This window comes from Telopea speciosissima, chromosome 9, assembly GCF_018873765.1.
Source record: "Telopea speciosissima isolate NSW1024214 ecotype Mountain lineage chromosome 9, Tspe_v1, whole genome shotgun sequence".
Lineage (NCBI taxonomy): Eukaryota > Viridiplantae > Streptophyta > Magnoliopsida > Proteales > Proteaceae > Telopea > Telopea speciosissima.
The window spans coordinates 4,611,025-4,625,996 of NC_057924.1; the positions used below are offsets into that span (position 1 = coordinate 4,611,025).

Sequence of the window (14,972 nt, forward strand, 5' to 3'; positions counted from 1 at the left end):
AAAAACCACAAGTAGCATTTGAGTTTTTTTTTTTTGTGAAAATAGTTCATGCATTGTGTTTAGAATGTCAAAAATAGGCTGTATACAAAAAATCGGATAAAAAAAACACATTTTTGGGCCTTGAAACCACCAACTCGAGTTGGCTGGGAAAAAAATCATTGGTTTCGACCATATCTTGGTTTCTAGCTGGTCGAAACCCGAGATCTTAAACCTTGGATGGAAAACAAAGAATATCTATTGCATATCCACCCAGTTTGTCAACTTTTTGTGAAATTATAGAAAGAAAAATATCTTTGTACCCACTAGAAAAGGACTCGGGCATGTATGAGTTGGCTAACTCCTGATTCCTTGATAAATAAGGAAGTGGCATTTGAATAGAAGGTCTAATGTTATAATTTCGCAACTTAGTCCAAAACCTCCCTCTTCCTCTCCTTTCCGGCTTTCTCCATAGCAAACCCTTAACTTTCGTTTTCAAAGCATCTATGTCTGCAAAGGCATAAATTAAACAAAAAAGGATCATTTGGTAAACCTTTTAGCTTCCATGAGCTGTTTAAATTTCCTGAAAAACTCATGCTGCTTGACTTCCTCTTCAAGCCTTGGGACTTCTAAGTTCTAACTCAAACCCGCGATAGAGAAGTTCTATGAAAGGAAGATAACTTGGTACCTATTACTCTTGCTTTATATCTCAATGGATGCATCTGCCATGAGTTAACGTAAAACTGGTTGATGTCCTTGAGTATGGCTTTTGTCAGCACGACATACAAAGAGTTTATTGTTTGTCGTTGCCATGAACTGCTTGTGTTAGCTGCAAGTAATTGATTGTTGTAACAATGGAAAGAGAACTCGGTCAAAACTTGTTGAAACCACCGAGATATCTCGGTTTCGCAAGAAACCGAGACAAGATGTGGATGAAGTAAAAAAAAAAGTCACTGGTTTCGACCAGTTTTGACAGGTTTCAACTTGTTTCGACCGAAACAACCCATATTTCGCAAGCTTCGACACTCGTGCCCATTGAAACTTGAGGAAACTAGGACAAACAGTTATTTAGGCTAGAAACCAGGATAGACACTTATTTATGCCTAATATGGTATAAAAAAAACATTTATTTACAGATATTATTCATAAATAAGCAAAAACCCCCTATTTGAATCCAATAAAAATAGTTAAAAAATCAAAATTCCAAAAGGATAAAAAGTAAACCCCCCCAATTCAAGGACAAAAACTGAATTTTCGGCAATAGGTGCAATTTTGAGGTTTTTCTCAAATCTAAAAATTCCATAAATCTTAATATGGTAAAACATTGCTAAAAACCAATAGTGCGGTAGAATATTCATTTGTTTTGATGTATAAAAAATATTTCCAATCAAAGTGACTTTGACAGCATTTGCGCACCAAATTAAGTTTGACCGGTACATAACTCCTTCAATATGCACGAAGTTCTTTGTGAGATTGGGAGTTGGAATAGGGTTATGGAGGATAAGAAATGGCTGTGAAAATGGAGGATTGATGAAGCGCCAATAGACTGGGATTTTTAGGGAGAAAAGAAAATGGGATAGAGGGATATGTTTTGTAGATGGGGAACGACTGCTCACGAAAGTAGGAGAGGAGATGGAGAACAACGAAGATGAGAGCAGGAGCATGCCTTTCTAACAATAAAAGTAAATGATGCTTTCACCCTCGATTTTGAGGGCTTAACAACACGTGCTCATTAAACTAGCCAAAAAAAAAGGAAGGAAAAACGTCTTTGGCCATAACCCATACATGATTTTGGGGGTGTTTTCATTTGTTTAAATAAAAAGAAGTTTCAAAAATGATACCAAACACATGAAAAAATGAATAATTGTCAAAAAATGAAAATGAAAAATGATACCAAAAAGACCCTAAAATATGGGTAGAAAAAGGAAAATGGGATTTACTTCATTAGTTTAGTTAGAATCCTGTTTTGAGTCTGTTTCTTTCATTATTTCAGTTTCCTAGTCAATTTAGGATACCTTATTAGTTAAAGATTGGATTAGGCCTTTCCTTTTTAGTGTCTAAGTCTATTTTTGAGTCTTTTATATAAATTTATAAGGGAGGCTAGCATTGTAAACCAATTTGATTAATGAATATTGGCTTGAGCCTTTGTGAAAATTCTGAGATAGGATGGGTGAGATGCCCATTCCATTCCCTCATCCCCTTCCATAGGTTCTTGATTCCAAACCCTAATTCAATCAAGTCGATCTCAAGAAGTCTTTCAAGTTTGCTGGAATTTCTTTGCAAGTTGTTCACATCTATCTCTTGGTTATTCATATCAATTTCAAGTTGCTGCCAAGTCCAAGATCAGTCACCACTGCAGCTTCAACAACTTTAATAGGTTATTACTGTGGGATTATTTTTTTGGTCAAAGTTTTAGGTCTCGGTTTTGCCAGGCCACGAAACCGAGATCTCGACGAGATCTTGCATTTTTTTTCTCAACTTGATGGTTGGTTTCGGTGGCCATATGGCCAAGATAGGTCCTGAAACTTCACATTCACCCTATTGTAGACCTTCTAAACACAGTGGAATCATTACTTTTTACAAATTCAAACCCAAAATGGTACTTTGACTTCAGACCCTAGGTTGATAGTCTACGGGTATGTGAGGTCTACCCTAGGCTAAGCTACACAATATTTAGAACTCATATAATTAAATTATTAAAGTAAAGGTGTAAAACAACTTTATTAAACATTAGGCATTAAAAAAATCAAACCATGAACCATTTAAGCATTAGCCATCATATTCATATTTCATAATCATACATGGTGATGGTTCGACGGTTTGCTAATAATTGACTAATTGTTAGAAACTTGGAAGAGACATAGATTAAATGGTTCATCTAGAATTAAAAAACATCAAACCATGGGATCCTTTCTCAGACTTCCTATGTTCGGACTCTAGAACAAAATGGCATCCCTAAACGGAAAACCCGTCATCTCCTGGATGTGTCCCGTGCCCTGATGTTCACTACTGGTGTCCCTAAAACCTATTAGGGAGATGCAGTCCTTACTGCTGCCTATCTCATTAATAGGGTTCCCTCTAGTGTTCTTAATTTTAAGACACCCATTTCTTTTTTACCGGACCTCACAATTGCTTCCTCTCTTCCTCCCAAAATATTTGGGTACATTTACTTCGCCCACAACTCTTCTCCGTCTCGTTCCAAACTGGATCCTTGTGCTATTTGGTGCATTGTTCAGGGATACTCGACTTCTCAAAAGGGTTACAAATGCTATCATCCCCCTTCCCGCTGCCTTTATATCATCATGGATGTAACCTTTCATGAGTCCAACCGTATTTCACAACACCTCTTCAAGGGGAGAGTCTTGAGGAAGAAGAGCTATCCTTACCCACTCTAGTTATTGGTAGTCTATCTGTTTCTGTTCAGGGGGAGACAATAGGGGAGACATCGACATCAACTCCTCCTAATGTTCTAGATTTGATAACTTACACTCGGATTAAATCCAAGCGGAAGGATACCGTGGACGGTTCTCAACCATTACCCATTGTGGCACCTTCACCAAATTCGCCTCACCTTCAGGTAACATCATTAATTTTGTACTTGTTTCTACAAATGTTCTCGATGACCGCCTTATTGCTCTAAGAAATGGGGTGAGTTCATGTACCCAACATCCCATTAACCACTTTGTTTCTTATGAGTCTTTATCGCCCTCCTATCAGGCCTCTGTTTCCTCTTTGTCTTCTATGTCAATTCCACAGGATTGGAAGGAAGCCATTAACGATCCAAAGTGGAAGGCTGCCATGAGGCCCATGATAGAAGAAATGCAAGCCTTGAATAAAAATAGTACCTGGCACCTCACTCCTCGCCCTGCAGGGAAGAAATTAGTGGGCTGCAAATGGGTATTCACAATCAAGCAACGAGTTGATGGCATTGTTGAGAGAAACAAGGCACTCCTAGTCGCAAAAGGTTTCATCCAAACTTATAGGATTGATTACCAAGAAACCTTTGCCTCTATAGCAAAGGCAAACACAGTATGGGCACTCTTACCCTGTGCTGCCAATTTGGGTTGGAATCTCCAACAATTAGATGTCAAGAATGTTTTCTTGAATGGAGATCTTGAAGAAGAAGTTTACATGGATCTGCCTCCTGGCTTCTCTTTTCCTTTAGCTACTGGCCATATCTGCAAGTTGAAGAAATCCCTATATGGTCTCAAGCAATTTCCCAGGGCCTGGTTTGATCAATTTCCAAAGGTCATGCAAAAATTTGGATATCGTCAAAGTCAGGGTAATCATACTTTGTTTATGAAAAAGGAAGGAACCCAGATCACTGCTCTCATTGTGTATGTTGATGATATTGTAATCACTAGGAACAGTGATGATAAAATATCCCATTTAAAGTCCCTAATTGCAAGGGAGTTTGAAACCAAAGATTTGGGTCACCTTCAGTATTTTCTTGGGATAGAAGTGGGCCAAGTGGCAAGGTCTAATAAAGGCATTTTCATTTCTCAACGGAAATACGTCTTGGACCTTCTTCAAGAGACCAGCATGTCAGGGTGTAAGCCTGTTGATTATCCCATTGAAGTCAATCACCAGTTTGCAGTGGTATGGGGGATCCCATTGATAGGGAACAATATCAACAATTGGTTGGCCGATTGATCTACCTGTCTCATACTCGACCTGATATTGCTTATGTTGTGGGCATTGTTAGTCGATTTCTTCATGATCCCAGGATATCCCATCTTGAAGCAGTTAATCATATATTACGATATTTGAAGTTTGCCCCTGAGAAAGGCATTCTCTTCTCCAATAATGGGACCCTTCACCTGGAAATCTTTACTGATGCCGATTGGGCAGGATCCATTGATGACAAGAGATCTACCTCTGGTTATTGCTCCTTCCTTGGTGACAATTTAGTTACATGGCGTAGCAAAAAACAGCCAATTGTCTCTCGCTCCAGTGCAGAAACTGAATTCCGTGCCATGGCACAAGGAATTTGTGAACTTCTGTGGCTTAAGGGGATTTTGAGTGATTTAGGATTTAATTCTAAAGATCATTTGCGTCTTTACTGTGACAACAAGGCTGCCATTAGTATTGCTCACAATCCTGTTCAGCATGACCACACCAAACATGTGGAGATCAACAGACACTTCATCAAAGAAAAGCTTGAGGGAGGATTGATTTGCTTTCCTTTTGTTAGTCCTAAAAATCATTTAGCTGATGTTCACCAAGGGCCTAAATTGTAAGATGTTTTATCCACTGGTCTCCAAGTTGGGCATGTTTGATATATTTGCACCAAGTTGAGGGGGAGTGTTGAGAACCGTGGGATTGGAATATTTTCTCTTTGTAATTAGGGTTTTCTTATTTTTTCTATTTTACCTTTTTGCCCTTGGACTATAATTCTTATTATAAATAAAGAAGACCTCTATCATTAATGACAAGTCACATCATTCCTAAAACCTCTGATTCTGAATTATATCAGCGATGAAGACCCACAGACAAGTACCAGTGATTATCCTTGAAATGTAAAAGAATGCAGAATATGTTCTCCAAGTTCAAACAAAATTGAGTTGGATAAGGAATAGTAGTGCGAACCTGTACTTGGCCTGACGCCATCTCTTCTTGCCACAAAGCTCATTCAACTTGTGCTTAGCCCCCTCAATCTCGTCAGCTCCATGGACAAGATCAGCCTCCATCTCCAAAGGTTCGGATTTCCACAGCTTCTGTAAAGCTTCTTATGCCGCACTAAGTTTTGCAATATCCTTTTGCTATGAAGATCCAGAGCCAATGAGCTTCCCGTCCACGTACACTAGCAACATTTTTTTATTCGTTCCTCCAAAGTTTAATGTCAACTTGCTTGCCCTGCTTCAGGCAGAACTCAAACAGCATGGTCACCGGCTGAGGTTGCTTGTGTAAGGTTTCAAGGGTTACAATAAGCTCCATAAGGCTCTTAAAACCTGCAATAAGAAACCGAGGGAAGAATAATCAGAAGAAAGGAGAAGAAAATAAGAAATCAAAAAAGGAAAAAAAAAAACAAGAAGCTTACCACCCATGGCGCTTTGAGGTCGTAATTACAGTCAACGTAAACAGTTGCAGCAACAGATTCAACAATGTCAGCCAAAATCTTGGGCGCTTTAACCGATCCACAGTAGGTAACGGCTCCGTCTTCATCTTGAACTACAAGGATAAACTCGCTAACCTGTAATTGATCACGAAATGAAAAAAACAAAAAAAAATTAAGTAAAGAATCAAACACCAGCACACACAACATGAGTAATGATGAAGGGTGAAAGCAAGGCTTTGAGGGTCTGAGTAGAGGGCCTACCTTGGCATCAAGAGAAGGGGCATTGTGACGGACATAGCGGTAGAGCTCATAACGAACGAACGAGGTCTTCAGGTCTGATGATGGCTGTGAGGAGGAGGAGAGAGTTCACCAGTGTCAAGTCCAGGATAAGCTAGGAAAACGTAGCACCTCATTGGGGCGTTCTTTTATGCCGTTTGCTCAAAATTATTTTTAGGATTTTTTCCAAATGCCCCCCTCTTGGGTCTAATGCAGATCCAGATCTTATGTGTTACAATCCCGCTGTCCCACCCAAGAGTAATGAACTTTGATGGGTATCCCACATCGGAGAGTAATGAACTCTGGTGTGGGCTAATATAGTCCTAGGCACCCTCACCTATCGAACCAGTTTTGTGGGCTGAGATCCAGGATCGTATCAGTGGTATCAGAGTGGGTTGTCATGTCTACGGGTTGGGGCAATGGCGGGGGCGACCTATGGAAAGGGCTACCTGGTGCTCAAGGGGTCCGGAGTGAAAGCCGCCATGGAGTAGGCCACTGGGGACGTAGGTCCGGAAGTATGGTGGAATGTTACGAGCGGGCTGCCATGTCTACGGGTCGAGGCACCGGTAGGGCGACCTATGGAAAGGGCTACCTGGTGCTCGAGGGGTTCGAAGTGAAAGCCGCCATGGAGTGGGTCGCTGGGGACGTCGATCCAGAAGCGTGGTCGAATGTTACGATCCTGCTATGCCACTCAAGAGTGATGAACTCTGGTGGGTATCCCAGATCGGAGAGTAATGAACTCTGGTGTGGGCTAATAGTCTTGGGCACCTTCACCTACCAAACTGGTTTTGTGTGCTAAGATCCATGATCGTATCAATGGTATCAGAGCGGGCTGCCATGTCTACGGGTCGGGGCACCGGCAAAGGCGACCTATGGAAAGCGCTACCTGGTGCTCGAGGGGTCCGGAGTGAAAGCCGCCATGGAGTGGGCCGTTGGGGACATCAGTCCGGAAGCGTGGTGGAATGTTATGATCCTGCTATGCCACTCAAGAGTGATGAACTCTGGTGGGTATCCCAGATCGGAGAGTAATGAACTCTGGTGTGGGCTAATAGTCTTGGGCACCCTCACCTACCAAACTGGTTTTGTGTGCTAAGATCCATGATCGTATCAATGGTATCAGAGCGGGCTGCCATGTCTACGGGTCGGGGCACCGGCAGAGGTGACCTATGGAAAGCGCTACCTGGTGCTCGAGGGGTCCGGAGTGAAAGCCGCCATGGAGTGGGCCGTTGGGGACGTCAGTCCGGAAGCGTGGTGGAATGTTATGATCCTACTGTCCCACCCGAGAGTAATGAACTCTGGTGGGTATCCCACATCGGAGAGTAATGAACTCTAGTGTGGGCTAATATAGTCCCGGGCACCCTCACCTATCGAACCGGTTTTGTGGGCTGAGATCCAAGATCGTATCATTGTGAAAACTTGAATAATGGGATTTCTAGATTCAACAATTCGGTTAGTAGATTCAAATTAGGGCGAGCGCCTATACCTGCCGGAGTTGCTCATATCGGTCCTACATCCTTCATTTGTCTTCTATATGTGAAAAAGAAAGAGTAAAGTGACCAAACCCAAATCTTCCCCAAATTGATTTTTCAGTTTCAATCAGTTTCAAACCCTAAAGGAGGTTTGAGAAATTGTCAGAAACGTAGAGGAGGTTCGTGTATCTGTTAGAACGGGCAGGGGAGGCCAGAGTAATTTACTCTATAGTTTTTTTGCCAAGCTCCATTAGAAGCAAATTGAAAGGAAGACTTCAAATTCATTTAGCAATGGTTCAAAAGTTGGGAACGATATTCACTTTAAAAATTGTGAAAAGAAGTATAACTTCGAAAATTCAAAAATAGATAGAATTAGGTATATGACATTCATGTTTAAAAAACTAGGATTAGTAGATCAGTCAATTTTATAAAAGCCTTTTTGAGTCACAATTTGCAACATTATTTGTGAACTGATTAGCATGAACTGAATTTTAGGAATTCGAAGTTTATGGGTTTAGTTTTTTGTTTCCCAAATTATGCTCCGATCTCTCAAATCTCAATATGAATTTTTGTCAAATTATTCAAAAATCTTCTAACTAGGGTTATTAACTTGCCTTTAGCCCCCTTTTTCCTGAACGATAACAAGAAGGTTGACAGAGCATTACTCACATGGCCATCCATTTTAACTAATATATGCCTCCAAATATTATCAAGCTTCTCGCGACTATTATGCACATGGACATCTCAAATACAATATGCACATGATCGGGCAAGGCGCTCGGGTAGGGGTAAGGCGGTACATTCCGCCTTACTTGTGTATGGAACGCACACGACAATAGGGATAGGCGGAAGTAGAGGAGTCGAATTGTTCCACATCCATTGACTACCAAATTAATGAAAGTTCGAAATTCACATCCGAAAACCACACTATGGCAGAAACACTAATATCATCTCTACAATTTACAAACTCCGAGTAGTTAATAAGAGAATTGTAATTAGAAAAAAAATTGTTCTCTTTTCAACAAGTGTAAAATATGGTTTTATACATTTATGCTCGAAAAACATGCAAATTCATGTCATCGCTTGAAACTGATATAATGGTAAGTCACTTTCAATTAATTTGAAAATCAATTTTTTTTTTACCTATAACACAAAAAAATCTCGGGATTAAAACAAGGGACAATTAAAAGAAGGCTACAACAAGAATCAACCATGATTTGCGCGGCCATGTCAATGATCCTACTTCCATCTGATGACATAAAATCTTAACCAACTACCTGGTCAGGGTAAAACTGCAACAATGAACGATCCAACTATCTCGAAATGTGCTTAACCAATCATCCAATACCATACTCACTATCTGGCAAGCCTTGAAGCATCATGGACGCTGCTGAATTCTCTGCATACTTTACCCTTGACCTTTCATCTCCAATTGTAAAATATTCGCCATCAGCGGTTTCTACTTGAACTGAACATATAAATTTCCTGGCATGGGAAGGACCAATCTCACCCTCTCTTCTGCCATGAAAACCATTTCATATATGGAAAGTGTTACTTGTTACATTACCACCAAGAAGGTGAGCTGATTTAATTCAACCAATAAACTGTATCTAATTCATCAAAAAATGCTAATGTTAGAAATCCATAGAAAAAAGAACTAAATAGGTACAGAAACTATTAACTGCTTCCAGATGTCAAGAATTCATAACAGAACATGGCTAGAAAAATATCAGTATCTAAATTGTTTTACATATTGCCAAATGATTTCACTTTCGGTGTCCAAAAAGATGAGCAACCAATAAAGTAAAAGGCTAGAATTAAGCAAGATTTTATTTAAAACACAAAAAAATTTCAAGATTTGTCTTTTCAGTACAGAGACATGATCATGCGAAAAGGAAGAACTAGGGTCTTAAGGAGAGTGACCGGTGGCATAACTCAGCCCCACTAATTTCTTGTAACCTATTCAAGTGTTGTGATCATAGAGAACGAGATAGAGTGTTGAATTGCTTCTACAGTTCACTTGTTACAGAAATATTGAACAAACAGTGGTAGTTGTCAACAATAAGTTCAACCTTTATATTCTTATTGCATTATTTTCTTCCAAGATGTCAAGCTGAAACTCTAGACGGTCACGGAAGCATATATAAAGTGTGTATGAAGAAACCCCAAGGGGTTAGCGCAGCTGGCTTGGAGGGGACATGAGACTCCGCCTCAGGAAGCGAGGTCTCGTGATCAAACCTTCGCAGCTGCATAATTTCTTGGGGCCACCCGCCTGAAGCTCACTAGGGCCCAGAAGCTCCCGGTTCGTGCGTGGCGCGGGGGTCATGTACGAGCCCAGGGGGATTTAGTCGGCCTAAAATTGGATACCCCTCTTGTTTCCCAAAAAAACAAAAAAAAGTGTGTATGAAGAGGATGAGGATAACTAAGTAAATTAGAAATGTTTCTTGTGGGGGGAGACTGCCAAACTACGACGAGAGTTTCGCCTTTTGAAGCGCCAATAGCATAGGGCACTCGGGCCAAGCCGAGTCAGAAAGGCTTTGATGACTCAAGGTTCATATTAGGGAAAGGAGAGTGAGGGTAGTCGTACATTGACACCCAGTCACTACAGGTAAACAACGTAGAAAAAACACAAAATTATGTACTGATTCCAAAAGAACGAAGAGGAAGGAGGATGTTTTATTAATAGGAACATTACACTGTTTATAGCCATCACGATATATACATATTAGGGGAGTAAATGACCACCCAGCCCCCATGAAAAGCGGAAATGACCGCCCACTTGAGCAACGTTCCCCTACTGGAAACACTTCCCCTTAGTAAATTAACTTTCTAAATTTTTCAGTTGCCAATAGAAAGTTTAAAGATGACAGGTTAAGATTGATCGCTGCTTCCAATTTCTTGAGAAATTAAAATTAACAAAATTAAATTAAGTTGGAGTAGGGGATTTTTATTCTTTCTCAAGTGAGATGCACTCAAGTGCGGCATAGAGCAGCTCACTTGTGAATCCAACCATAAACCCAACACTGAGAAGATAAAAAGACGCCACTGCCATGGTTTAACGGTTGGATTCTCAAGTGTGACTATTAAAATCTGTGGAGTAAGTGGATGGCTAGGCAGGGATCGTGATCCTCTCTGACGTCTGTCCATGTGACCGGTGTGCAGCCTTGCACAGGCAGGGGCGAAATGATCACCTTACCCCATCCAGACAGGGTGCTTGGGCAGTGGGTGGGGCGGTCATTTCGCCCCTGCCTGTGCGAGACCACATGCCGGCCGCACAGGCAGGCGACTGCAGATGATCCAAATTGATTGGACAAAGCACCGTACTAGAGAGGATAAATTACAGAGCAGAACTGGTATTGCGTACCTATACTTGGGCTCACACCAACTCTCCTCGCGGCAGAGCTCATTCAACTCGAGCTTAGCCCTCTCAATCTCATCAGCTCCATGACCAATTTGATCAGTCTTCGTCTTCGAAAGGTCGAATTTCCAGAGCTTCTGCAAAGCTTCCTTTGCCGCCTCAAGTTTAGCAATCTTCGTTTTCTCCGAAGAACCATAGCCAATGAGCTTCCTGTCTACATAAACAAAAGCGAAATTCTTGAACTCTTTCCTCCAACTCTTAATGACAACTTTCTTGCCTTGCTTGTGGCAGAACTCAAACAGCATGGTCGTTGCCGGCCGTGGTTGCTTGTCTAGGGTTTCAAGGGTTATAATTGGATCCATGAGACGCTTAAAAACCTGCAAGAGGCAACAGGGAAAGAATAATAACCAGAAGAAATTAAGGAGAAGAAAATGAAAAACCAGAATAAGAATTATAAATACAAAAAGCTTACTTCGTATAGAACTTTGAGATCACAATTACAGTCGACATAAACAGCTGCGGTAAGAGATTCAACAATGTCAGCCAAAATCTTAGGTGCTTTAACTGATCCACAGTTGGTAAAGACGCCGTCTTCATCTTGAACCGCAAGAGCGAACTTATTAACCTGTAATGGAACACGAAATTAAAAAAAAAAAAAAAAAAAAAAAAAAAAGGCAAGAAAATGAAATTGATGAAGGGTGAAAGCAAGGCTTTGCGGCTCTGAGTAGGAGCTACGTACCCTGGCATGAAGAGAACGGACATTATGACGGACGTAGCGGAAGAGCTTGTGGTGGACGGCGACACGCGCAAGGTTCTCGTTGCTGTCGTTGGCTTTACGGAGGTCAGTGAGTTTACCAGAGTCGAGTAGAGGATAGGATCGGAAGCCGTACTCGGCGAGAGCGAGGCTGAGAGCGGCATCGCCCAGGAACTCTAGGCGTTCGTAGGAGGGAGACTTGGTGTAGGAGCCGTGGGTGAAGGCCTCCTGTAGAAGAGTCTTATCCCTGAATCGGTAGCAGAGGAGGTCTTCCAGGTGATCGTATATATCCACGGTATAGGAAAGAGCGAGAATCTCGTACCCTTCCCTCATCTTCATCTTCGCCTTCATTTTCGTCAACAATCGCACTTGGCAGATTGGAAGAAACAGGGATTCTACGTAAGATATGGCAGAGTCGACCAACATCACAACATATATAGCGAGTACTTCTAGAGCTATCTCCAAAATGTTACCGGCTTGTCTTCCCTTACAGGGGTAAGACGCTGCCATCGGAAAAGGCAGTGTTAGAACTTAGTTGAGTGATCTAACAATTTTGATTGTCATTGGGGTGTGAACCTCGTTGAATTTTCATGTCATTGTGCTCTGTTTTTGTTTTTGATCGTGTTTTGTTTGGTGTTTGTTCTAACACTTGAAATTTAAACAATGGCCCTTGAACTCCACTCCAATATATACCTAAAATTTGGACATGGCTCTAATTTGGTTCCTCTATTGCCAAGCTGCCCGATAGGACCTTGCTGCCAAGACACAATAAGACGGTAAATGATCATCTTACCCCCACTCGGGCAAGGTGCTCGGACAGGGATAAGGCGATTATTTACCGCCTTGTTGGGACTTGGCAGTAGGGTCCTGCTGGGCAGCTTGGCAGTAGAGGAGTAGGCTCTGATATGATTCTCCTTCCATCGTGATAAGAATTGGAGGATCCAGCCCAACAAAAATAGGGGGTTTTGGTCATTTCATAGGGGCCCACCTGTGAAATGATCCAAACACCCTTATTTTTGTTGGACCACGATTGGAAGAGAGCACAATACCTAAAATTTCTGGTCCACTTGTACCATATTATGTTATAATTATTAGGTGTACTATCCTACTTCCGAGTGAGAATATGTTGATCCCTACCAATATATATTTTTTTTGAGGTTGAGGATAAAGAAAAAGAAAGCCTTCTTCTCTTTCTATCATAAAGGACTTGTCCAGCTATCATATAGTTCACTTTTGATGTGAACACGGACCACAAAGCCAGCCACATGGAATCCACTTCTCTCTTGCATTAGTAGATTCCATATGACTGGCTAAAGTCGTTTGAGATTACGTTATTGTATGAGAATATGATCCGGCCTCTTTTGATGTCCCACTTTTACGTCTCTCCCTTTTCTCTTCCTCAGCTTTACCCTTTTTCTTAGAAAATGAGAAAAAAAGAAAGTAACGTCCTCTTTCTTTATTGAAAGGATTGATCCTCTTCCCCCACTTCTACATCCCTCTTTTCTCTCCCTCTTTCTTCCGACCCCAGCCTATCTCCATCTCTCTTCAAGGTCTAACCGTTACCCATTCACATCCCTCCCTCTCAAGGACAGAGGCAGAAATTTCTCCTAAGAGGCAAAACTCCACCAACAATAAGTGGGTATTAAAGGATCGAATATGATCCTACTTTAGACCATTCACACTTGATAGTAGTCACTGGAAAAAAAATCCTCTGTAGTGCCTTGTAGTTCGGGCCTAAGAGCTTGACACGTAGAAGATGCATCATTTAACGGTGTTGAGCTTGAGAAAAAAGAAAAAAAAAACAAGGTCAATCGAGCTTGCACCGTTGAATGAAGCATCTTCCACGTGTCGAGCTCTCAAACCCAAACTAAAAGACATCGCAAAATGAAAAAATTGCAAGAGGATTTTAATCCAGTCACCTATCCAACTGATTGACATGATTCAATGAGTTAGTGTAGAGTATATTTAAAGATAAATATACCCTAAAGGTTTCATTTTTAACACATGAAAATAGGGCTGGAATTGTGGTTTATAAGTTGATATATGGCGTGTGAGGCTTTGCGTCAGTGAGTTTAAATTTCTTCAAAATCAAGTAAACAAATTTTCTAATGGTATACATTTCTTCTAACTATCTCATGGCCCCAGCGGTCTAAAGATCTAGATTGAATAACCCCATATGTTTGGATTGGACAATTTATTGAGTAATCAATAATTTTTAGTTCTTGGCATGACAGTGTTGAAACTTGGAAGCTTAATTTATTACATTTTAATGGGCATTATTTCCTCCAAAGCCAATCTATGAAGGCCTCCTATTTCTTGCAAAATAGTAATATCAAACCTCAGTATATTATATAATTTGGCTTCGAAATTAGTCATATAGATAATCCAAACCGTTCCCCATTTGTTTGATGCTACATTTGTAGCAGGAATGTTCCAGCTACCCTACTGGCAACCAAGGAAATTGAATAATTCATTTCCTTTTTGGGTTCATAAATACCCTCCTAGGTTTTAGATTTCCTAAAGGAAAAATGTTTTCTGCTTGAGACGCAGGGGCAACGCCCACGCACAACAGGGGCCGGAATGACCGCCATGTCCCCATGTATGGTAGAAATTCTGTCCCCTTTTGTGCCACCGCGTGCACTCTCATTGGCTGGCGTACATGGTGTGGCCCATTCTACCTAGAAAATAGCGCCCCTTTTCTAAAATACCCTTTAAGATCCCATTTCCTTGGCTACCAGTAGCGTAGCAGCAAAATTTCATCCCATTTTTCCAATGGTAATTATTGGCCACGTGGCACAATTAAATAAATGACATATGTTCTCATTATGCTGCATTGTTGGTTATACGTATGGATTTTTATCCTCAGGTTCCCCATCTCCCTATTCCTCTCTAGGACACCTTACAAAACCGAAACCCAGCAGGTTTTAATTCTACGATCAGATTTGAGTTATGGCAATCGATCTAAGAGATAACAGAGGTTGACCTGACAAGCACACATTGGTGGATTTGACTTATCTTTTGATTTATGAACAATAATTTCAAATTTTTTTTTCTCTAATTGGAAAGTTAAATTTTAAGAAA

At 41.0% G+C, this 14,972-nt stretch overlaps 1 protein-coding gene and 1 pseudogene across 1 annotated transcript; both read right to left on the bottom strand.

The window, feature by feature from the left end:
* The window catches only part of LOC122640265, a 60,581-nt pseudogene extending 54,134 nt beyond the window's left edge, over window positions 1-6,447 (bottom strand).
* Window positions 6,448-9,116: 2,669 nt separating this feature from the next.
* On the bottom strand, window positions 9,117-12,401 carry LOC122640266 (ribonuclease 3-like protein 2). Its single transcript, XM_043833415.1, has 4 exons — window positions 11,877-12,401; window positions 11,610-11,762; window positions 11,144-11,514; window positions 9,117-9,297 (listed from the first exon to the last, which is right to left on the bottom strand). The coding sequence occupies exons 1-4, from the start codon at window positions 12,399-12,401 to the stop codon at window positions 9,117-9,119; spliced, it is 1,230 nt and encodes a 409-aa protein (XP_043689350.1).
* Between the last annotated feature and the right edge of the window lie 2,571 nt (window positions 12,402-14,972).